Source organism: Oryx dammah, unplaced genomic scaffold (assembly GCF_014754425.2).
Source record: "Oryx dammah isolate SB20612 unplaced genomic scaffold, SCBI_Odam_1.1 HiC_scaffold_5, whole genome shotgun sequence".
NCBI lineage: Eukaryota > Metazoa > Chordata > Mammalia > Artiodactyla > Bovidae > Oryx > Oryx dammah.
In genome coordinates, this window is record NW_024070189.1 from 66,888,797 (window position 1) to 66,911,217 (window position 22,421).

A 22,421-nucleotide genomic window follows, 5' to 3' on the forward strand; every position below is an offset into this window, starting at 1 on the left:
GGAGACTGCACTGGTTTCTCTTGGCTTTTGATGGCTGAGAGTCCTCACCCCTCCTTTGTTTCTCAAGCACTTACTTTTTTTAACTTGGTATAAGAGTTGGAAACGACTTTGCGAGGGAACAACGGTAACATTTCAGGTTGGGTTTTTCTTCTCACGGCATCCTTGATGTCCCATTTATTCCTGGTTTCTCTTGCTTGTTATGAGAAGTTTGTCATTCTCACTTGTGTTTCCCAAACATGACATCTTTTTGTTTCCGACTGTGATTTTCTCTTTATGTTTGGATGTGATGTGCCTGGTGTCTGTCCTCTGTGGAGCTCCTAGGACCTGAGGGTCAGTGCATTTCAACACTGGTGGGGAGGTGGGGGGTGGGGGGTGGGGATGGGGCTTCCCGGCTGGCTTGTCAGGCATTGTTGCTGCCCCTTCTGGGCTCTGGTTCTGGGTCTCCACTTACTTGGCAGAGCCCAGGTTGTCCTCAGACTGCGCATTGTCCTGTCCTCCTTGTGCTGCTTGCTCCCTGGCCCACCTCCTGCTGCCACTGGCCACTGCCTGGCCCACCTTTGACACACACATCGTATATTTCTTATTGGTTAATCAGTTTTTGGCTGTGCTGTGTCTTCATTGCTGCACGGGCTTTCTCTAGCACATGGGCTTCAGTGGTGTGCCCTGCATTGGCAGGCAGATTCTTTACCACTGAGCCACCAGGGAAGCCCCTGCTTTAGGCATCTTGACGTTGAGCTGGCCCTGCCTGCCCGTCTGCAGGCCCACTGGTGTCTATCCCAGACCTGCAGGCAGGATCACCGCCTGCACCCAGGTTTTCTGCTCTGTCCCGGTGCTGGGATGCCTGCACTGGCCTCTAGGGTGGGCTTCTCACAGACAGAAGTGCCACTGTACCTTTGCTGCTACTGTTCTCCAGTTCATCCAGTGTTTTCTCCTCACAGCCAGAAGGGAGCGCTTTTGTGACCTACCTTCCAACCACAAGGGGAGGTGGGTGCTCAGTCTGGGGGAGCCTTTCCCAGAGCACATGCCAGGAGGCAACCCTGGTTCCAGCCACTCTGTTGAAGGAGCCAGCCATCAGCTAGGCCACACTAGAGGCTGGACCCACAAGCAGCTCCCGGAGTGGGGGTGGGATGGACGAGGTGGCTGCACGTGGACAGTTCTGGGCTAGGGCCTTGTCCTCCTTGGCCCAGGACCTTCGGCTCTGGAATGGGACTGGGCTCTCCCCACAGCTCATATTTTCCTGGTTTGTGGTTCTGAGATGACGTACAGGACTCCCACTTAGATGTGAATCAGGTAGACAAATCTTTGAGGGTAAGTATAGCCCATACAGTGTTTGGGACATACTTATGTTAAAAGTGACTTGTTCACCTGGGATTCAGATTCACCTGAGTCCTGTGCACACGCTTGTTAAGACTCAGCGGCTCTCATCCTGGGGTGCTGTGAGGACAGGAAGCCCAGGTTCCTGGTATCGCACGCAGATGCTCTGGTGTTAGCCTGAGCTTCTGCCGGGCTGTCACTTTGCCTCAGCATCTGGCAGAGCCCACTCCTGTACTACCAGCCAGTAGGTTCTGGAGCCGGTGTCTCCCCTCCATCTTGGGGGTCCAGTGGGTGGGGCTTATTCCTCCCCCAACCTCTGTGCAGTAAAGTTGGGAGGGTGGGCGGTGGTGGCTGGAGTGTGGAGATGTCTTGGGGGGTACTGCCCGTGCACACTGCCCCCAGTCCCTCCTGTGGTGTTGGGCTTGGATCCAGGTCTGTGTGAGCTCCTGGAAAGTGAACTTAGATCTGTTCCCATGGGCTGTCCCCAGAGAGTGAGACCCAGGATGGCAGTGGGGTCTTTGAAAGGGGGTTCTTGGCCTCCCTTGCTGCCTGTGCTACTTTCCTTCATCAGTGACCACCTGCCTGGAGGAACCAGGGTTGGTGGCTTTCCAGTGCTTCCAGGTCTGCACTGTGTGCTTCTTGTTGGGGAGTGGGGGTCCTCGGTTTTCTGGCAGGGACGGAGGGGTGCCATGGGAGCGTGCTCTTGTGCTTGGAGGTGTGACCTGCCCCAATTTCCCTCACCTCCCGAGGAGCAGGTAGAGACAGGTCTCTGGGCCTGTGTTGTGTGGCTGTGATCCTGTGGAGCTTTCGCTCTGGCTGCTGGGCCAGTCGTTGCTCATGGACTCATCTAGGTTCTGAAGCAGCAGTGGAGCGCCTGGTCAGTCCGTCCTGCCTCCTAAAGCTCCAGGCTGGGGATCAGCAGAAGCAGGCTGAGCGTACAGCAGGGGAGGGAGGGGGCCTGCATGAGGGGCGACATCCCTGGGACCCGAGCTCCCGGATGTGGACTTGGGGCTGAACTGGAGGTCACCCAGTTACTGACTGGACAGTTGTGCTGAGTCCTGGGAGCAACAGTGCTGCAGTGCTAAGTCACTTTAGTCGTGTCCTACTCTTGGCGACTTTTCCAGGCAAGAATACTGGAGTGGGTTGCCATTTCCTTCTCCAGGGGATCTTCCTGACCCAGAGATCGAACCTGGGTCTCTGATGTCTAAGCCCCAAGGGAAGTGCAGAGAGGGGCAGGCCTGGAGGTGCACTGGGTCTGGGCGCCTGCTTTGTGCCAGCCTCTCTGCTTACCCCCAGGCACATCTTCCTGCATCTTCATAACACTGGAGCTAACCCCTAGTCCCTCAGGTGCAGCAAAGCAGCCCTGACTGCCAGTCAAGAGGGGAGGTGCAGTCTCTAGGGGCTCAGTTACATCAGTGCCTCCCAGCTTGGGCTCTGTCCTCAGGGTCGGCCTCGCTGGCCAAGGCGGATTTCCCAGCTAGCCCTAATTCCAGCCCTGACCCGAATCCGCGCTGCTCTCACCGTGTTGTGATCCCATCCCTGCCTACGTCAGCAGGGAGGGGAGGGCAGCCCTCTGTCCAGCCACCTGGCCTCCTGCTCCTTCCACTCTTGGGCCCAACCCCGGAGCCCCACCCCCAGGCTGCCCCTTCCAGCACACAGTAGGTGCTCATTTCATCCATGCCAGTACCGTGCTGCACCTCCCTACCCTTGACTGAAAGTGTCAAGACCACAGGAGAGAGGTGGTCTGTCACCCAGTCGCAGCCAGGCTAATGTGGAAAGTGCCCAGTAAAGGTGCCCGAAATCCTCCGGGTGACGAGACTCAGGCACAGGTATTTCGTCAGGTAATTCCGCAGCTTGAGTGAGTGAATGACAGACGGACGGGGCCGCCCTCCCTGTGTGAGTGCAGCCGGAGTAGCCAGTGGGCAGAGGCAGAGACTTACTGGGGCAGGAGCATGTCAGCCGGAGTCCAGGACTTTGAGAGCCCCCCGCCCCAACCCGCCGCGCCCAGACCGAGGGAAGCCCTGCGGGCGAGTAATCTGATAGCTCGGGACGCCTGGGAGGAAGTCAGGGGTGAGGGAGGGAGCTGCGTTTTGAGGATGTGCCTTCCCCAGCTCCTGGGTGTGCGGTTGAAAGCGGGGGTTGCTGGGACGTGCCTGCCACTGTCTGCCACACCGCAGACAGACGGAAAATCCAGGTCTAGTTTCCATGCAGAACCTGCTCATGTCCTGGGGGTGGGCCGAGTTATTCTGAGTGTGTGTAGGGGCGGGGTGGTGGTGGTGCTGGAGTCTGCTGGACTGCTTAAGGAAAGTCGTTCCCGGGTTTGGGGGACTCGGCCCAGAGGAGCCACAGATGAACCGGGCACTGTCACCCCCACCTCCGACCCCAGCACCTTGCCTGTCAACCCCTGCTCCCTCAGGAAGGGGGCACTGAGTCCACCTCTAGAGCTGCTTGACCTTGGAGGATGCTCCTCTCTGGACCTGGCTCCCTTCATCTATAAAAAAAAATAGTCCAGAACATGTTTTCATATTGTTGGTGGGGGTGGGGCTAGGGCTAGGCTGCTTGGGTTCAAACCCCAGCCCTGCCTATTCTCCTTGTGTAACTTTGAGAGAGTGGCAGAAACTCACCTGTCCTCCTGTGTCCAGGGCTCTCCCGGAGGTGGTGACACTCCCCAAGTCCTCTCATATGGTTGCGGCCCAAAGAATCCAGTGCGGGTGTGTCGAACCCCGGCACGTCCCAGCTCAGTCCTTGGGGCCTGGAGGGGATGTAGGGCACAGACCCTAAGTTTACCCTTTGCAGTGTGTGAGCAAGTCCTCTGGGCATGACTTGCTCCCTATAAACAGGGGTGGGAAGTGTGCCACAAGGGAGCAGGGCTTGGTACAAACAGGGTGGGCGTTGAGGAAATGACTTTCAAATGCCGGGGATGTATAAGGGCCATCTGGATTTTAAGCACCAGGAGGAAAGAAAAAAACCCTGCAGTTAAGCCACGACGCCCCATCGATTTGTAGACACTTCCTGGTTCAGAAGTATTCAGACGCGCACACAGGGGCTCGAGTGCCCCAAAGAGGAAACCGAGGCGCACCGAGGGGCCCACAGGGACGGTCCTGGGGTACCCGAGCTCCGTCCTCTACGCCCCGTCCTGCCGGCCTCTCCGGCCGCCCCTCACACATTCCTTCGTTTGTTCTTTCTTTCTCCCGATCCCAGACTCAGACGATCCAATCCGTGGGTGCCCGGGGCGTGCGGCCGGAGGCGAACGCTGCGGGGTGACCCCGGACTGGCGGTCCCTCGGCCTCAGCCTCCCGTGGGGGCCGGGGGGTGTGCTGGGCGCCGACGACCCTGCCAGCTCCTAGACCCGCAACCCTCCTCCAGTCGCGGGCCGGTACCGACCCGGTTACCCACACCCCAACCCGCGCTCCCCCCCCAACCCCGCGGGCCGCGGGCGGCGGGCGGGGCGGGGGCAGAGTCCGCCCCCTCCCCCCGGCGGCCCCGCCCCGTCCACCCCTCCCGGGCCCTGCCCCCCTCATTTCCCCCCCCAACCCCCGGGCTGGGCCGGGCTCCGAGGCCATGTGACCCTGCGGCCCAGCCGGGACGCGACGGGACGCGGTGGGACGGGCGCCGGGGGTCGCTGGCGCGGCCCGGGCGGGGGCAGCATGGAGCGGAGGTGGGTCTTCGTACTGCTCGACGTGCTGTGCGTGCTGGTCGGTAAGAGCCTCAGGGGCCTGGGGGTGTGGGGGGACCCCTTCCCGGGCGGCCCCGTCCCCGATCCCCCCGAACTTTTGTAGGACCGGTGGGGGCCGCAGGGCCCCCACCCCTCGGAGGCCTCCGGAGGTGGGCGGAGCCTTGGCTCACCTCCTCGCCCCCTCCACCGGCCCCGACGTCTGCGCGCGCCCTCCGGGGCCTTGGTTTCCCCCGCGGGTCTCCGGTCGGAGGGGTCGGTGTCCCTCGCCCCTCCGCGACAGCAGGAAGTCGCCTCCGGGGCCGCTCGCCATCCCCACCCCCTCCACCGCCCGCCTCGCCTGGCCAGGCCGGGCTGGTGATTCACGCGGGCGGCGGCCGGGTGGGGCTGGCAGGGCGGGGGGCGCGGCCGCGGGGCGCCCCTGTAGGCCCTCCGCCGCACGCCATGCTCGGGTCGGCTGGTTTTGGGAGGGCGGAGCCTCGGCCGGGGGCGCCCAGGCGGTGGTGGGATTCGAACACTTGTCCTCCGGTCTCCGGCCTGGGAGAGCCAGGAGAGAAACCGGGCCCCCGGCTATTGTCGAACTGGGGGCCTCTGGGTGGCGCGAATCAAACCTGTCGGGCGAGTTTGCGGGCCAGGTTGGGGGAAGGGGCAGCCCCAGCCTCCTCTCCCCCACCCCCCAGGGGCTCGGAAACAAAGGCTGAGTGTTTGCTCCGGGGATGTGCGGACAATGGCCCCGGAATTCTACCCCTGCGCAGGGAGGGGCCCCTCCAGGCTCAACTGCCCTCCCCCCAGTCTGGTTCCTGCGCCTCCTCTGGGACGGGAGGGGTCTGCCCTGGCTGCAGGCCGAGGCAGTGCCTGCCCCCACGTCCCAGAAGTGACCCCTTTTGGGAAGGGCCAGGTGGCAGCTGGAAGTCCTGGGAGAGGGGGTTGTGTGTGTCTGCCCAACTTGGGCATCCTTTCCTGAGCACGTCTTTAATCGTTTTTGTGGCGCTTACTGTATACCAGACACTATGATGCCTGTGATAATTAAAGCTTTTCCTCCAGTCAGCCTGTGAGGGGGTGCTGCCGTGTCCCCCAGTTTCCACCCATGGATGTTTGGCTTCCCTCTGGAGGTCACACACCCAGAGGTGACTGAGCGGAGATTAGGTTGGGTAGGGTTGCCCGTGTGCCAGGGACTGGGGCCCAGGCCGACCCAGCTCCCAGTCTAGAAGCTTCAGTACAGCAGCAGTTCAGTTTTAGATGGTGACAGGGCCCCGAGGGAAACACGGGGGTCGACACCAGATCAGGAAGGCTCTGGTGTGTCTGCCGTGGGCACACCTGACTCCTGAATCCCAGGAGAGCCCGGCCCCAGGTCTGACCCTGGAGATTAGGATCTCCACGGGAAAGGGCTGGGCCTGGGGGACAGGAGTTGGAGGTTGACTCACTGGCCCCCTGCCATGGGAACCCCCATGGGAGCCCCTGCTCTGCTCAGGCCCTGGAAGTGGGGCTCGACTTGGTTTCTCAGCCTCTTCTAGCCCCTCTCCTCACCCCTGCAGGCCTCTGCTCCTCAGGCTCTCTGTATCCAACCTGCTCCGTCTGCTCACCCCACCTTGCTCCCCCCAGCACTCGGCTCTCCACTCTCCAGCCTTTGTACTGGCCCCCCCTCTGGAGGTGCTCTTCCCCAGATGTCCTCTGAATTTCTAAGCCACCTTCCTCATGTGTCCTGCCCAACACTCCACTGACAGCCATGGTCACCTCCCAGTCTTGCCATGCCTGTTATTTTTATTCCCAGCCCCTCAGCTCCATGAGCCAGACCTCTGTGTTCTTCACCGAGCCTTTCCCAGCATCAGCACCATCATGGGTGGTCCCCAAGGCCCTGAACTTGACCTTTGGAAGGGGGTGTGGCCCTGCCCTCCTCCTGCTCTGGTCACACCGTTTTTCACATGTCACCTGCCCTGCCAGGGCCAAAGGGCACTCTGCTTGGGTTTGTCGCTGTGCTCCCACCCTGGGGGGGCGGGGAGCCCTGTGCCCCAGCCGCCGTTGGCTCCTGGGGCCTCTGGACTCCGGGCCTGTGGCTGTGCCAGGCAGGGTCTGGTCATGACTTGTGACTCCTGAATGTACCTTTGGATTGAGCTCCTTGGCCTGGGCCGGGCCTGTCTGGTCCCTGTGTGGCTGGCTCAGGGACAGCGTGTAGATGCAGATGTCTCACCAGATGTTCCTGGTCTGTGGCCAACCCTAGAACAAGCAGGGCGTTCTCGTTTTGTGTGTATGTGTGCTTAAGTAGTCATTTAAGTAGTGTCCGATTCTTTGCGACCCTATGGACGGTAGCCTGCCAGGTTCCTCTGTCCGTGGGATTCTCCAGGCAAGAATACTGGAGTGGGTTGCCATGCCCTCCTCCAGGGGATCTTCCCCACCCAGGGATCGAACCCAAGTCTCTTATATCTCCTGCATTGGCAGGTGAGTTCTTTACCACTAGCACCACCTGGGAGGATACTTACTTCTGCCAGGCCCCACCTGAGAATGCTCCAGAGACTAGTCCTTCATGATGACAGGCCCCCCAGCTGCTCACTGTGGGGGAGCAGTGTCTGGGGAGTCATTCAGGTATCACAGGGTGATTGCAGATTACACAAGGTGAGGACCCTGGAGAAAGGCTGTGAGAGGGGCCCCAGGAGTGGGGCGGTCAGTGGGGCAGATGGGAGTCAGTCAGAACTGTTCTGGGCAGCCAGTGGGCTGTGAGCAGAGGCCCGGGTGGCTGCCTGCTGGCTTTGGGTGAAGAGCAGACTGGAGGAAGCTGGAGGGAAGCAAGGGGTGGGAGAGGGTGGGCAGTGTGCAGAGGGTGGATGCTTGGCCTGGGCAGGACCTGAGTGTTGATCTGATGATGAAGGGGAATCACAGGGGTTTTAACCAGGGTGGCGACCTCTCACTTACCGTGAGGAAAGCTCCTCCTGACTGTCGGGTGGGCAGGGAGGTGAGGAGACCCGGAGGGAGGCCGAGGCCGTGTCCAGGTGCCAGACAAAGGCACAGACGAGGGCTTAGCTGGGGAGCAGCTGTGGGGAGCACCTCATGGCTACCGGCCTCCTCTCCCCCCACCCCACCCAGCCGCTCTGCCTTGTGCCATCCTGACGTTCGTCAACACTCCGTACAAGCGAGGTTTCTACTGTGGAGATGACTCCATCCGATACCCCTACCGTCCAGACACCATCACCCATGGGCTCATGGCCGGGGTCATCATCACGGCCACTGTCATCCTTGTAAGGCAGGAGGACGTGCGGGGGGGGCGGCTGGGGCGTTGGCAGGTCCAGTCCTGCCTGGGGTGGCGTTTGTGCGGAAGAGAGCCCTCTTGGGGTCCCCAGCTCCCCGCTGACCTCAGAGAGGCTGGGAAGCCTGAAGCCTCTGGCTGCTGCCTGCAGGTGTCGGCCGGGGAAGCCTACCTGGTGTACACGGACCGCCTCTACTCCCGCTCTGATTTCAACAACTACCTGGCCGCCCTCTACAAGGTGGTGGGGACGTTCCTGTTTGGGGCAGCAGTGAGCCAGTCCCTGACAGACCTGGCCAAGTACATGACCGGCCGCCTGCGGCCCAACTTCCTGGCTGTGTGTGACCCTGACTGGAGCCGCGTCAACTGCTCGGCGTACGTGCAGGTGGAGGTGTGCAGGGGGAGCCCTGCTAACGTCACGGAGTCCAGGTGGGCAGTGCTCCCAGTGGGGAGGAGGGTGGGAGTCGCAGAAGGGCCCTCAGGAGCTGGGTATTGTGGGGTGAGCTGCCAGGTTGAGAAGGTGTGGAGAACGGGCAGGAGCAAGGCCTGGAGGTGCCCGTGCCTGCATCATGCCAGCAGGGAGCTTAGGTGGGGCTGGGGTATCTGGCCCTGGGGCAGAGCAGGAGGTGTCAGGAGGGGTGACCCACCTCCCCGAAATGTCAGGCCCCCACCCTCACGTTCTGCTCTGCCCTCTCACCATCTCTACTGATGAACTTTTCATTTGATTGATGTCCTATTTTCCTTCTTTAAAAATTTAATAAAATTCCCCAAACATAAAATCCACCAATTTAGCCATCTTAATATGCACAATTTGTTGGTTTCTAGTGCATTCCCAGGTGTGCATCCGTCTCCCTCTAATATTCTAGAACATTTTCACCACACACACACAAAGCCCACACCCATGAGCTGTCACCCCCACCCCAGCCCCTGACAACCAGGAACCCACTCTGTGTCTGTGGATCGGCTTGTTTTGAACATTTCCTATCAGTGGGATCACACCCTCTGTCCTTTCAGGTCTGGATTCTTCAGTGTTTCCAAGTTTAGGTGCTTGTATCTTTGTTATTACATCTCTGGATGGATTGATCCTTTTCTCACAGTGAATATCCTTTGTTTTGTTATTTGTTTTCTATATATTGTATCTTTTAAAAAAATTTCTCCATTACTGCTTTTTTCCCCATTACTGCTTTTTCTGTTCATTAGTACTTACTGTGCAAAACGTTTGCAGCCATATATCTCCACCCCCTTATGAGGTTATTGTTACAGATTTTATCTTTATACATCATGTACTCATCAACATAGATTTATAATAACTGTTTTACATGGTTTTAAAAAAGTTAAGCTATATTTGCCATGCTAAGTCACCTCAGTTTTGTCTCTTTGCAACCCAATGGGCTGGTAGCCCGCCAGGCTCCTCTGTCCATGGGATTCTCCAGGCAAGAATACTGGAGTGGGTTGCCATGCCCTCCAGGTCGTGGTTTAGTTGCTCAGTCCTGTCTGACTCTTTGCGACCCCATGGACTGTAGCCCGCCAGACTCCTCCGTCCAGTGGGTTCCCATGTCTTTCTTCAAGGGGTCTTCCCGACCAAGGGATCGAACCCAGTCTCCTGCATTGCAGGCAGATTCTTTTACCCACTGAGCCACCAGGGAAACCCTGTCCTCCAGGGGATCTACCCAACTCAGGGATCGAACCCATGTCTCTTATGTCTCCTGCGTTGGCAGGTAGGTTCTTTACCACTAGTGCCATCTGGGAAACCCATAGTTGCCACACTGTATTACTTTCAGATGTATAGCATAATGATGTGATATCTACTGTGGAATGATCCAGTTAGTCTAGTTTTTTTTCTTTAGTGTAGCTGATTTTTTTTTTTTTTCTAAATCATGTAGGGAAAAATAGGATTATACACCAGAATACATTCACATTGCTGTTTATGTTCTGTAATTACTTTTACTGGTGTCTTTTGTGTCTTTTTTGTAGATTTGAGTTACTGACTAGTATCCTTCATTCCTCCATGGAAGACTCCCTTTAACATTTCTCATAGAGTTTGTAGGCATATCAGCTATGGGTTTTATTGGTTCTTGTTTGTTTGGAAATGTCTAAACTTCTTTTTATTTTTACAGGATCATTTTGCCACATGTAGAATTCATGAGTCACAGGGTTTTCTCTTTCAGTACTTGGAATCCTTCTGGCCTCCATGGTTTCTGATGGGAAATTAACTGTTCATCTTATTGAGGATTTCTTGTACACAACGAATGCCTTCTCTTGCAGCTCTTGAGATCTTCACCATCTTTTGGTAGCTTGACTGTGCTGTGCTGTCTTAGAGTTTATCCTGTTTGGAGTTCACTGAGCCTTTGGGGTGTGTGGATGGATGTTTGTCATCAAACATGGAAAGTTATTAGTCATTTCCTCTTCAAATATTCTTTCTGCCCCTTTCTCTGTTCTCCTTTTGGGATTCCTGTTGTACATATGTTGGTACATTGGATGGTGTTCCACAAGACTGAAGTTCATTGAACTTTCTCCATTCTTTTCATTTTTTGTTCCTTAGACCAAAAGTCTCGACTGACCTGTCTCCATGTTCACACGCTCTTCTGCCTGCACAGTCTGCTTGTGAACCCCTCTGGTGATTTCATCTTCCACATACTATAGTTTTGAACTCCAGAATTTCTATTTGATTCCTTGTTACAACTTCTGTTTCTTTTTGGTACTCTTCTATTAGGTCAGACATCATTCTCACTTTAGCTCTCTGAATGTATTTTAAATGGCAGATTAAAAGTCTTTATCTACCAAAAAAAGGCTTTATCCAGTAAGTCTGATATCTGAGTCTCTTAGCGACTGCTTCTAGTAATAGACTTTTTTTCCCCTGGGCATTTCCCACATTTTTTTGTGCATCTATTATAAATATTTATTGTTGTTGAAAACTTGCCTTTTTTTTACATAAATAAACTGCTTATTTATTTACTTATTTTGCTGCACCAGGTCTATTTTAGTTGTAGCATGTGGGATCTAGATCCCTGACCAAGGATGGAACTGGGCTGCCTGCATTGGGAGTGGGGAGGCTTAGCCACTGGATCACCAGAGAAGTTCCTGGGCAGTTTTCTCTAAATTAATTAATTAATTTTAATTGGAGGATAATTATAATATTGTGATGGTTTTTGCCATACATCAACATGAATTGGCTACAGGTATATATGTGTCCCCTTTCCCTGAGCATTTTTAATGTTATAATGCAGCGTATATACCTATAATGTAGCATACATCTGGAAATTAGATTCTTCTGTTGTTTTGCTGTTTGTTGTCATTGGTTGTTTGCTAGGTAAGTGTTCTGAACTAATTTTGTAAAGTCTTTGTTCTTTGTCATGAGTGGCCGTGAAGTTGTGCTGTTAGCTGAGTAATAGGCTAGTGAGTAGACAGATATGTCCTTAAATACCTGGACCCACGTAAGAAAAGTTTTCATTTTACAGATGGGCTTTGTGTGCTGTGTGGGGTACGTGAATGCTGAGGTATGCGTGTGTTGGGGTGCATGTGCCATGGTGAGGTACATCTGCCATGTTGGGTATGTGAGCCATGTTGGAGTCTGTATACTGGGGGGGGGTGTGTTGGAGTAGTGTGCTGTGGGCGGTACTTGTGCCGTGCTGGGTACTTGTGCCGTGTTGTTTCATGTGTGCTGAGTTGTGGTAGTGTGTGTCGGAGTAAGTGTGCCGTGTGGGGTACGTCTGTGTTGGGTGAGTTGCTGTGTTGGGGCACATTGCTGTGTTGGAGTATGTATGCCGTGTGGGGTATGTGTGTGTTGGGTGAGTTGCTGTGTTGGGGTATGTGTGCCCTGTGTGTGTTTTGCGGTATGTGTGCTGTGTGGGTACATGTATATGTTGGGGTACATGTGCCACGTGGGCCGTGTCAGTTGACACGTCTGCGAGTTGGCCGGAGTGGAGAGAGGAGCACCTTGGCAGGTCTTTGCTGATGGGCCCAGCCTGGCCCCCGGATTCCCAGCCTCATTCTGCAGAGCAGCTCACCCTGGCTTTTCCTCTCTGCTTCTTGGCTAGCCTTCTTATCCTGCTGCATTTACTGCACCAGGCAGTGGTGACTAGTGCATTTGCTGTCAGTATTTATGGACAGTGCTCCAGGGAGGCACCGGTCAGGACGGTACAGTCTTAGGCTTTGGGAGGTAGGTCTGCTCCTTTCTCTGGTTCACATGCCACCACCAGCCTGCTTCTGACCATTGTCAGTTTTCCAGTTGCTTTCATGGGGTGGGGTCTCTCAATCTGCCATTTTCTTTCTTGTCCCTTGATGTCCTTTGTTGTTGTTCGGTTGCTTAGTTGTGTCTGACTCCTCATGACCCCATGGACTGCACCATACCAAGCTTCCCTGTTCTTCACCGTCTCCTGGAGCTTGCTCAAACTCATGTCCACTGAGTTGGCGATGTCATCCAGCCATCTCATTTTCTGTCGTCCCCTTCTCTTCCCGCCTTCAATCTTTCCCAGAATCAGGGTCTTTTCTAGTGAGTCGGCTCTTTGCATCAGGTGGCCAAAGAATTGCAGCTTCAGCTTCAGCATCAGTCCTTCCAGTGAATATTCAGGGTTGATTTCCTTTAGGATTGACTGGTTTGCAGTCCACGGGACTCTCAAGAGTCTTCTCTAGCACCACAGTTCAAAAGCATCAATTTTTCAATGCCCAGCCTTCTTTATGGTCCAACTCACACCCATACTTGACTCCTGGAAAAACCATAGCTTTTACTGTGCAGACATTTGTTGGCATAGTGATGTCTCTGCTTTTTAACACGTTGTGTAGGTTTGTCATAGCTTTTCTTCCAAAGAGCAAGTGTCTTTTAATTTCATGGCTGCAGTCACCATCCTCAGTGATTTTAGAGCCCAAGAAAATAAAGTCTGTCACTGTTTCCATTTTTTCCCCATCTATTTGTCATGAAGTGATGGGACCAGATTCCATGATCTTTGTTTTTTGAGTGTTGAGTTTTAAGCCAGGCTTTTCACTCTCCTCTTTCACCTTCATCAAGAGGCTCTTTAGTTCCTTTCACTTTCTGCCATAAGGGTGGTGTCATCTGCTTATCTGAGGTTATTGATATTTCTCCTGGCAGTCTTGATTCCAGCTTGAGCTTCTTCCAGCCTGTCATTTCGCATGCTGTACTCTGCATATAAGTTAAATAACCAAGGAGACAATATACAGCCTTGACTTACTCCTTTGATGTCCTTTGTTAAAACTTGAAATTCTATAAAAAGAAAATGCAAACCTTATATCAGTGAGCACAGGTGGAGAATAATCTTGAGAAGAAACAGTGAAAGTGGAGCGGCTGTCTGGACCCAGTTATGGGCCCTGGGTTCTGTCTTCAGGGCCTGAAGCAGCTTTGTGGTGATGCCTTAAAGCCCATGAGACTTGACCACATGGTCAGAAAATTGGAAGGGGAAGGACTGAGGGCATCCAGCACTCGCCGTGTTTTTATATAAAGTCCTGGACGCCAAGGGGCGAGGTGGGGGCCGGGTGTCTGGAGGCTGAGGACCGAGTAAATGCTCTGGCTGCCCTCTCCACACCACCCCATGACCCCCACCACCCTCTGTCTCTCAGGCTGTCCTTCTACTCCGGACACTCCTCCTTTGGCATGTACTGCATGGTATTCTTGGCGGTGAGTCTGCTGTCTGTGACTGCCGTGTTGTGGCCATGGGCAGCCCTTCCCTGGGCCTTGGGAGAGCCAGGGCGGAGGTGGAGGTTCTGCTGTGTTGATAAAAACTGGGGGCCCCGTGTCTGGGGATTCTAGGCTTGTGGCCCCAGGGTCACTCTCCATGTGGCGGGCAGGGTGGGCCTGGCGGGTGCCCAACTGACTCTGCTCTCGGACCCCAGCTCTATGTGCAGGCCCGGCTCTGCTGGAAGTGGGCACGGCTGCTGCGGCCCACCGTTCAGTTCTTCCTGGTAGCCTTCGCCCTGTACGTGGGCTACACCCGCGTGTCTGACCACAAACACCACTGGAGTGACGTTCTCGTCGGCCTCCTGCAGGGGGCGCTGGTGGCCAGCCTCACTGTGAGCTCCCAGGCCCCGACCCCCTGCCCTGACCAGAGAGCCCACTCTGGGACCCCTGCCTTCTCTGGGCTGCCTCTCCAAGACCCGTGCCCTGTGCTCCCATCTTCCCTTAAGACCCCAACTCTGCCCTCTCATTGATTCCCCACTAGAGGCCCTCCAGCTCCTGGGCTCCCCTGCCCCCACTGTGTCCAGCCTGCCTGGCCTGTTCTGTTCCTACCCAAGCAGCTCCTGCCTCCCTCTTCTCTGCCAGGTCCGGTACGTCTCCGACTTCTTCAAAGCTCGGCCCCCTCAGCACCGCCCGGAGGAGGAGGAGCTGGAACGGAAGCCCAGCCTGTCTCTGACGCTGGCCCTGGGCGAGACTGACCACAACCACTACGGGTACCCTGTGTCTTCCTCCTGAGGCCGGAGCTGCATCCAGCTGGGGCTCTGGTCGGGGCAGCGTGTCCATGGTCCCGGCAGGCCCCTCACCTAGCATGGTGGTGAGGGCCCTGCCACAGGCCCCAGGCTGGATCCTGGCAGGGACTCCACTAACTCCGCCTTCTGTGCACTGGACCAGGGATCTGAGGATGCCTGGGGCAGCCCTAGCATTTGGAGGGGAATGCTTCCTCAGAGCCCCCATCTTTTGTTGGCTTAGGGAAGGGACTGAGAGATCCTGATGGATGCTGTTTTTGTAAAATGTAATGTAGACGTGGATTTTTAGTAAAATAGGGCATTTGCTTGACGAATGTTATCAGTACCTGTTTCTTGTGGCCGTTCTGAGGACTCTGTTCCTACAGCGGGGGTTGGGGGGGGTGCTTGCTGATCGGGGGCTCAGCTGAGCCCAGGTGTGGACATAGCTGGGTGGGTCAGCCATGCCTGGGTTGCTACTCTGGTCTCATGGGCAGGAGGTAGTTGGAAGGAAAGCCGACTGCCAGACTGGTCCAGTCTGCTGCAGGCCTGCGCTAAGGTTGGGGGTCACCCTGCAGAGGGAGGGAGCCCTGAACAAAAGGTACCTGCTCTTGTTTGGCCCCAAAGGCCTGAGAGGCTAGGAGAGGCCTGAGTCCTGGTTGGGCGGAGAAGTGTTTCCACAGTAAGGAGGTGTCTGCTGGGTCACCCGGAGCAGGCCAGAGATTTGGATGTGGGTAGGAGAATTGATGCTTTTGAACTATGATGTTGGAGAAGACTCTTGAGAGTCCCTTGGACTGCAAGGAGATCCAGCCAGTCCATTCTAAAGGAGATCAGCCCTGGGTGTTCTTTGGAAGGACTGATGCTAAAGCTGAAACTCCAATACTTTGGCCACCTCATGCGAAGAGTTGACTCATTGGAAAAGACTCTGATGCTGGGAGGGATTGGGGGCAGGAGGAGAAGGGGATGACAGAGGATGAGATGGCTGGATGGCATCACTGACTCAATGGACATGAGTTTGAGTGAACCCTGGTAGTTGGTGATGGACAGGGAGGCCTGGCGTACTGCGATTCATGGGGTCGCAAAGAGTCGGACACGACTGAGCGACTGAACTGAACTAAGGAGCATGGCCAGCACCCCAGAGATGACTGTGTGTAGGGCTGTGCCCAGGTTCAGTGAGGGGGCAGTTCCCCATTCTGCCAGGGTTGTTATGTGGAAGATGACATGTGCTGTTTGGGCCTGGAGCAGGCTCCTTGTCCCGTTTCTGCTCAGGGATATATGCACCCCCTTCCCGCCCAGGGCTCAGAGTTGCTCCCCTTTAATGACCGGGACCCCTGCTCCCCAATTGTCCCATCTCAGCAGTGCCCACCTGCAGCTGAGCCCCTGAAGCTCCCAGTCCCCTCACTCCCTCAGTCAAGCTGACTCCGCCCCTCCTGCTACATGGACCCTGTGTACATAGCCCCTGCGTCCTCTGCCCTGGAATGGGAACCCCTCCCTCAGCGTCCACATCAGTGAATGTCAGGGAAGCAGCACAGATGTGGCCACAAACACACCTCAAAAAGGGAAAATGGGTTTGAAAGCTCTGTGGGGGAGACTTCGTAATTGGGAAAAATTTAGAGAACAGGCAGTAGAGGGAAGTGTGGGCCTGGGTGGGAGTCAGGAAGTGAAGCAGACAGCGAGGGCTGGACTCCCGGCGCCAGGAAGGTGTCCAAGATGACACTGGAGCTTCTGGGCCTGGCCACCGATGGGCCAGTGTCCCTGAAACTTTCTGAGCACACAGAGCTCATCTGTGCAGTCACAGTGTAAGTAGGAAGTTTAATCTTCAGCAAAGATCTGAGCAAAATGGGTGGTTTCTTTTTAAGCGTCTGTTTCCATTTGATCTGCACCTAGAACCCATCTAATTCTGAAGCCCTTGCAGGACTGAGCAGAATAATTTAATGCTTGGAGGCAGACATGGAGCCTAGCAGCCCTCCCTGGAGATGAAGAACTCCATTGCCCCAATGACCTTGAGGAGCAGAAGCGCAGGAGGAGGGAGATGAGAGTATGGTTCTTGGCTTTGACTCTGGGAGGGTCTCGGGCTCAATAAAGACCCCAAGGAACCACAGCATGAGAGCAGAGAAGAGTCCATCCCCAAAGGGTCTTCGGGCAGCTCACAGCCCTTGGGGGGTGGTGCATGTACTGGCCTGCATCTTATTGAGAAGAGCAGAGATGCTCTGTCTCAGGTTCACTGATTCTTACGAATCCAGGCATCAGTATATGATCACACTGGAACACGAACATATTGCTACACCCAGACGGAGCTGTGGGAAGCTCTTATGTGTAATCTGAGGTTTATGCTCCTTATGGTTCTACATCAAAAATTGTACTTTTCTTTTTTCCTCTTTATACAGTGGGGGATGGTGGTGGTGGTATTTAGTTGATTCTCATGGGCAGCTCCTAGATTCTTAGCCAGGTAAATATCTTTTCTCATGGTATGCTCTCCATGTTCAATATCCCCCTACCATCAGGTGTTAGTAGGCTTTGGAAAACCCCTCCTAACTTGAGTATTGAACCACATGCAGGAATTTCTGTTGTTTGTGAAGTGGGACACAGTGCTGTGGTTTTGTGGGAAGTCATCCTTGCTTTTTTACAGGTGCATACTGAAGAGTATTTGGAGGAGGAAATGGTGACTCACTCCGGTATTCCTGCCTGGAAAATCTCATGGACAGAGGAGCCTGGCGGGCTATAGTCTGTGTGATTGCAAAGAATCAGACATGACTGAGCATGCCTGTGCATGCGTGTGTGCACACGCACGCACACACACACTGAAGAGTACAGGAATGAAACTTTTCAAGGGCTGTGACTGGCAGTATTTCACAAGACGAAAATGGGATGAAAATGTGGCAACATTTAGTAATTTAGTAATTGCTGGCCATTGTGTCACTCTCTGTACTGTATTTTGAAAAATTTTCCAGTAGTTCAAAACAGGAAAACTCTACCTAAGTAAATCTTCCTAAGTTGAAAAATCATGTATTCATTTGCTCATTCTCTGTTTAAGTTGTAACAACATAAAATCCTAATTGAAGCTCTTTGTAATGTTGGTGACTGTGGAAGTTTCAGCTCTTAATAACCAAAAGCAGTGGATGTGGTGTCCTCATGTCTCACCGTGTTCATGTCTGTCTGAGCAAGGACAGGCCATTCGTAGGGGGGTCTTCATCTGGGGGGTCACCCCCTGAGGCCATGTGGACTGGCATTCTTCCTGGAACTTAGTAGCCTCAAGCCTGCTTGTCTAGCCCCCTGAATGCTGTCAGCTGTCGAGCGCCTCTTATGGGGGAGCAGCTGGTACTGCAACTTTTAAAACCGGTGATTTTTCTTAAGCCTCTTTCAGCATATTTTCAGCAGCTGGACAGCTCCAGGGTCTCCTGTCAGCCTGAGGCCTTCCCATGTCTGACATAAACTTAGAATTTAAAGTTTCTTCTGTTGGCCTCATTTTTCTCAGTGTGACTTTTGGGGAACCAAGCGGCCCAGTTTGTACAATTGAAAGCCACGTTGTTGGGTGAATCTAGGGCACTAAGAATTTCCAATTGGAAGAAGGCTGGAATCGCTTGACCACAGGCTTCTACCCTATCAAGGTACACAGATCCCTGCTGTGCACATCTCTTCTTGGCCTCCAGAGAAAATACTGACCTCTCACATCAACTCCAGGGCACCAGGTGGGGCTTTGTCCAAATATGCAAGCCACTGATGACACGAGGCTTTTAAAATTCAGTTTAACTTAAATTAACAAAAATCCAGTTTATCAGTCACTGAAGGCAGAGGAGAAGATAAAGGACATTTCTGTCATCAGAGGAATACTATTGAGATATTCTTATTTAGAGAATTAAAGAAAAAATTTACCCCTCCCCCACTATTTAGAGAATTAAAATTAAGAATTTAATTAGGGTTAAGGTTCTGAGGTAAAGTGAAGGGTAGGGGTTAAGTTTGTTTGTTCAGTTGCTCAGTGCGTCTGACTCTTTACGACCCCATGGACTGCAGGACACCTGACTTCCCTGTCCTTCACCATCTCCCAGAGCTTGCTCAAACTCATGTACATTGAGTTGGTGATGCCATCCAGGCATCTTGTCCTTTGTTGTCCCCTTTTCCTCCTGCCTTCAGTCTTTCCCAGCATCAGGGTCTTTTCTGATGAGTCAGTTTTTCACATCAGGTGACCAAAGTATTGGAGCTTCAGTCTCAGCATTAGTCCCTCCAATGAATGTTCGGGACTGATTTCCTTTAGGGGTTAAGGTTAGGGTCAGAAGTTAGGGTTAGGATGGGATTAAGGTCAAAGTCTTAAGGAGTGGATGATAGCTCCACATGCTTGGTGGCTGAGTATCTGTATCCATTAACTGGAGTTTTCTGCATATACTAAACTGAAGGGAGAAATAACCATACAATTATAGTGGAGACTAGACTATCCACTTTTGATAATGAGTAGATCTAACAACTAATGATCGCCCCCCCCCAAAAAAAATCAGTGGACTTGAATAACAACACCACAGACCAAATGAACCTAACCAACATATGTATAACTTTTAGCCCAACAGTAGGGTATACATTCTTCACAAGTATGTATCGCACATTCTCAAGTCACAAGTCTTAAGACTGATATTCCAAGAATCTTTTCTGACCACAGTGAAAGAAAACTAGAAATCAACAGTAGAAGGAAAACTGGAAAATTCACAAATAGGTGAAAATCAAACAATACACTTTGAATAATCAGTGGGCCAAAGAAGAAATAAAAAGTTAATTTAAAAGTATCTTGAGACAAAAATGAAAACAAATTACCAAAATTTGTGAGATGCAGTAAAAGCAGTACTAGGAGGGAAGTTTATAGTGATAAATGCCTGTATTAAAAAGGGAAAAAAATCTCCAGTAAGCACCCTTAGATTTCAAGGAACTATTGAAAAACTTGAACCAAAATTAGAAGGAAAAAATAAAGTTTAGAACATAATACAATAGAGAACAGGAAAACAATATAAAAGATTAAAGCTAAGAGTTGGGTTTTTAATGAAAAAACTTTAAAAATTAGTTTTTATTGGAGTATAGTTGCTTATTAATGTTTCTGCTGTACAGTAAAGTGAATCAGCTATACATATATGTGTATCTCTTTGGATTTCCTTCCCATTTAGGTCATCATAAAGCACTGAGTAGGGTTTCCTGTTGCTATTCAGTAGGTTCTCATTAGTTCTCTATTTTATAGATAGTATCCATCCGAAAGGAGATCAGTCCTGGGTGTTCATTGGGAGGACTGATGCTGAGGCTGAAACTCCAATACTTTGGCCACCTCATGTGAAGAGTTGACTCATTGGAAAAGACCCTGATGCTGGGAGGGATTGGGGGCAGGAGGAGAAGGGGACGACAGAGGATGAGATGGCTGGATGGCATCATCGACGTGATGGACATGAGTTTGGGTAAACTCTGGGAGTTGGTGATGGTCAGGGAGGCCTGGCGTGCTGCGATTCATGGGGTCGCAAGAGTTGGACACGACTGAGCGACTGAACTGAACTGAACTGATCCGTGTATATATGTTAATCTTCTGCCAATTTTTTAGTTGTATTTTCAGTCTTTTGGAGTTTGAATTGTGTGAATTCTTGGTCTATTTTGAATATGAACTCTTTTTTTACATGTATGGTTTGCAAGTATTGTCTCACATGCAGTAGGCTGCCTTTTCATTTTGTGGAGGGTTTCCTTTGTCACCACTGAAAAGCTTTTCAGTTGGATGGAATCCCATTGGCTTATTCTGCTTTTGTTACCCTTGCTGACAAGACAGATCCAGAAAATATTGCCAAGATTGAAGTCAAAGAACGTGGAAGTCACCGGACTTCCCTGGTGGTCCAATGGCTGAGCATTCGCCTGCCAATGCAAGGGACATGTGTTCAGTCCCTGGTCTGGGAAGATCCCATGTACCATGGGACAAATAAGCCTGTTTACCACAACTACTGAAGCCCATGTGCTCTAGAGCCTGAGCTCTGCAACAAGAGAAGCCAGTGCAATGAGAAGCCTGCGCACCTCAACTAGAGAGTATCCCCTGCTTGCTGCAAGAGAAAAAGCCATTGCCGCAATGAAGACCCAGACCTGCCCACCCCACCCTCTTCCTCCATGTCTAGTAGGTGGGAGACCTGCTTCTCCTTGCCACTCCAGGAGCAGTTCTGGAACTGATCTGGGAGTGGTTCTGGGGTTTGCAGGCGGAGCCCCTGTTGCTGTGCCCCTCCTCCCCACACGAACATCCAGAGCAAGCTGTCTTCCCTGCTGCCTGAATACCTCCTCCCTACCCAGTATCTTCCAGAAAACTCAGGTTCTGCAGCAGGGTCTGCAGGCAGTGTGCATCTGGACCCACGTTCACATCTCTGTAAACACAGAACCTCCCTTGACTGCCTGCGCCCTGCTCACTGCCTCCCCATCTGGCAGTAGCCCTGTACAGGTCTCAGACCGATTGCCCATCTCAGCCTCGTCCTGTTGTCAGAGCTGCTCTAGGCCCTTGTTGAAAACCCGTGAACCCACCTCTAAAAGGGATGTCCTTGCTCACAACCCTCCAACCCCAACCTTTAGCAGGAGTTAACAGAAGTCTTTAAAGGAGTCCAGAGAGAAGAGAGGAAGCTACCAAGAAAGAAAACCAGATGGAACCAGCTGGGACCAAGATGACCATGAATCTGACCTCCAACAGACCTTGAGTCTCATTGTATTTTGATTTTACTGTATTATCATACTAGGTGACACACCTAGCTTGCCATGACCAGACAGGTAGAACCAAAAAATGATAAAAAAGGAGGTGGCACCTCACTCCCTTGGAAAAGCCCTGCCCCTCCCCCTAATGCACCTGGCCCCCCATCATTAGCCTCATTCCCCCTTCTTTGCCCTTACCCTTTATAATCAAGCCACTCTCTTCAGGTGGGTGAGAAGTTGACCTGAGAACTTAGTTCTCACTTCTGCATTCTTTGGCCTCTGAATAAAGCCTGTGCTGTGTTGGTCTCAGCTTTGGTTTCATAGTCACCTACTGATTATCACCTACTACTAATGGAAGAAGGAAACCTTCCCTGTTGAGGGAGAGCCCTGGCCAGACTAGGGACCAAGTGGGGTCCATAGGACTTAATTTAGTAACAATCTGTAAGGGGACTGTGGTCTCTGCCCTGTGGGGTGGATGGAGGGCACCTACAGCCACAGAAGACCTTTGTTGGGAAAGTGATGACTCTGCTTTTTAATTTGCTGTCTGGATTTGTCAATAGCTTTTCTTCCAAGGAGCAAGTGTCTTATAATTTCGTGCTGCAGTCACTGTCCACAGTGATTTTGGAGCCAAGAAAACAAATCTGCCACCGCTTCTGTTTTTTTCCCTTATTTTTTGCCATGAAGTGATGGGACCAGTTGCCATGATCTTAAAGTTTTTTTAATGTTGAGTTTTAAGTCAGCTTTTTCACTCTCCTCTTTCTCCCTCATCAAGGTGATCTTTAGTTTCTCTTCACTTTCTGCCATTAGAATGGCATCATCTGCATATTTGAGGTTGTTGATATATCTCCCGGCAGTTTTGATTCCAGCTTGTGATTCATCCAGCTCAGCATTTCGCATGATGTGCTCTGCATATGAATGAAATAAGCAAAGTGACAATACAGCCATGATGTATTCCTTTTCCTATTTTGAAATATATAAACTATCTCTCTATGCGAAGGCCATGCTACACAATGGATAATGCAAGAGACAATCTTTTTTTTTTTCTATACATTTTCCAGTTTCTTTTCCTAGGTCCATATTTATTCTTCCATAAAATGAGAAGGTGGGGATATC

At 52.6% G+C, this 22,421-nt stretch overlaps 1 protein-coding gene across 2 annotated transcripts; it reads left to right on the plus strand.

Annotated features, from left to right (window-relative positions):
* Positions 1-4,881: 4,881 nt before the first annotated feature.
* On the plus strand, positions 4,882-14,968 carry PLPP2 (phospholipid phosphatase 2). Of its 2 annotated transcripts, none has more exons than XM_040240301.1 (6): positions 4,882-5,013; positions 8,066-8,217; positions 8,377-8,651; positions 13,794-13,851; positions 14,067-14,243; positions 14,494-14,968. In XM_040240301.1, exons 1-6 carry the CDS (start codon positions 4,962-4,964, stop codon positions 14,641-14,643), a joined length of 864 nt encoding a protein of 287 aa, XP_040096235.1. In that variant the 5' UTR covers positions 4,882-4,961; the 3' UTR covers positions 14,644-14,968. The 2 variants fall into 2 exon arrangements, with proteins under 2 accessions (XP_040096235.1, XP_040096236.1); XM_040240302.1 differs by having other exon boundaries at positions 4,885-4,972.
* Positions 14,969-22,421: the final 7,453 nt, after the last annotated feature.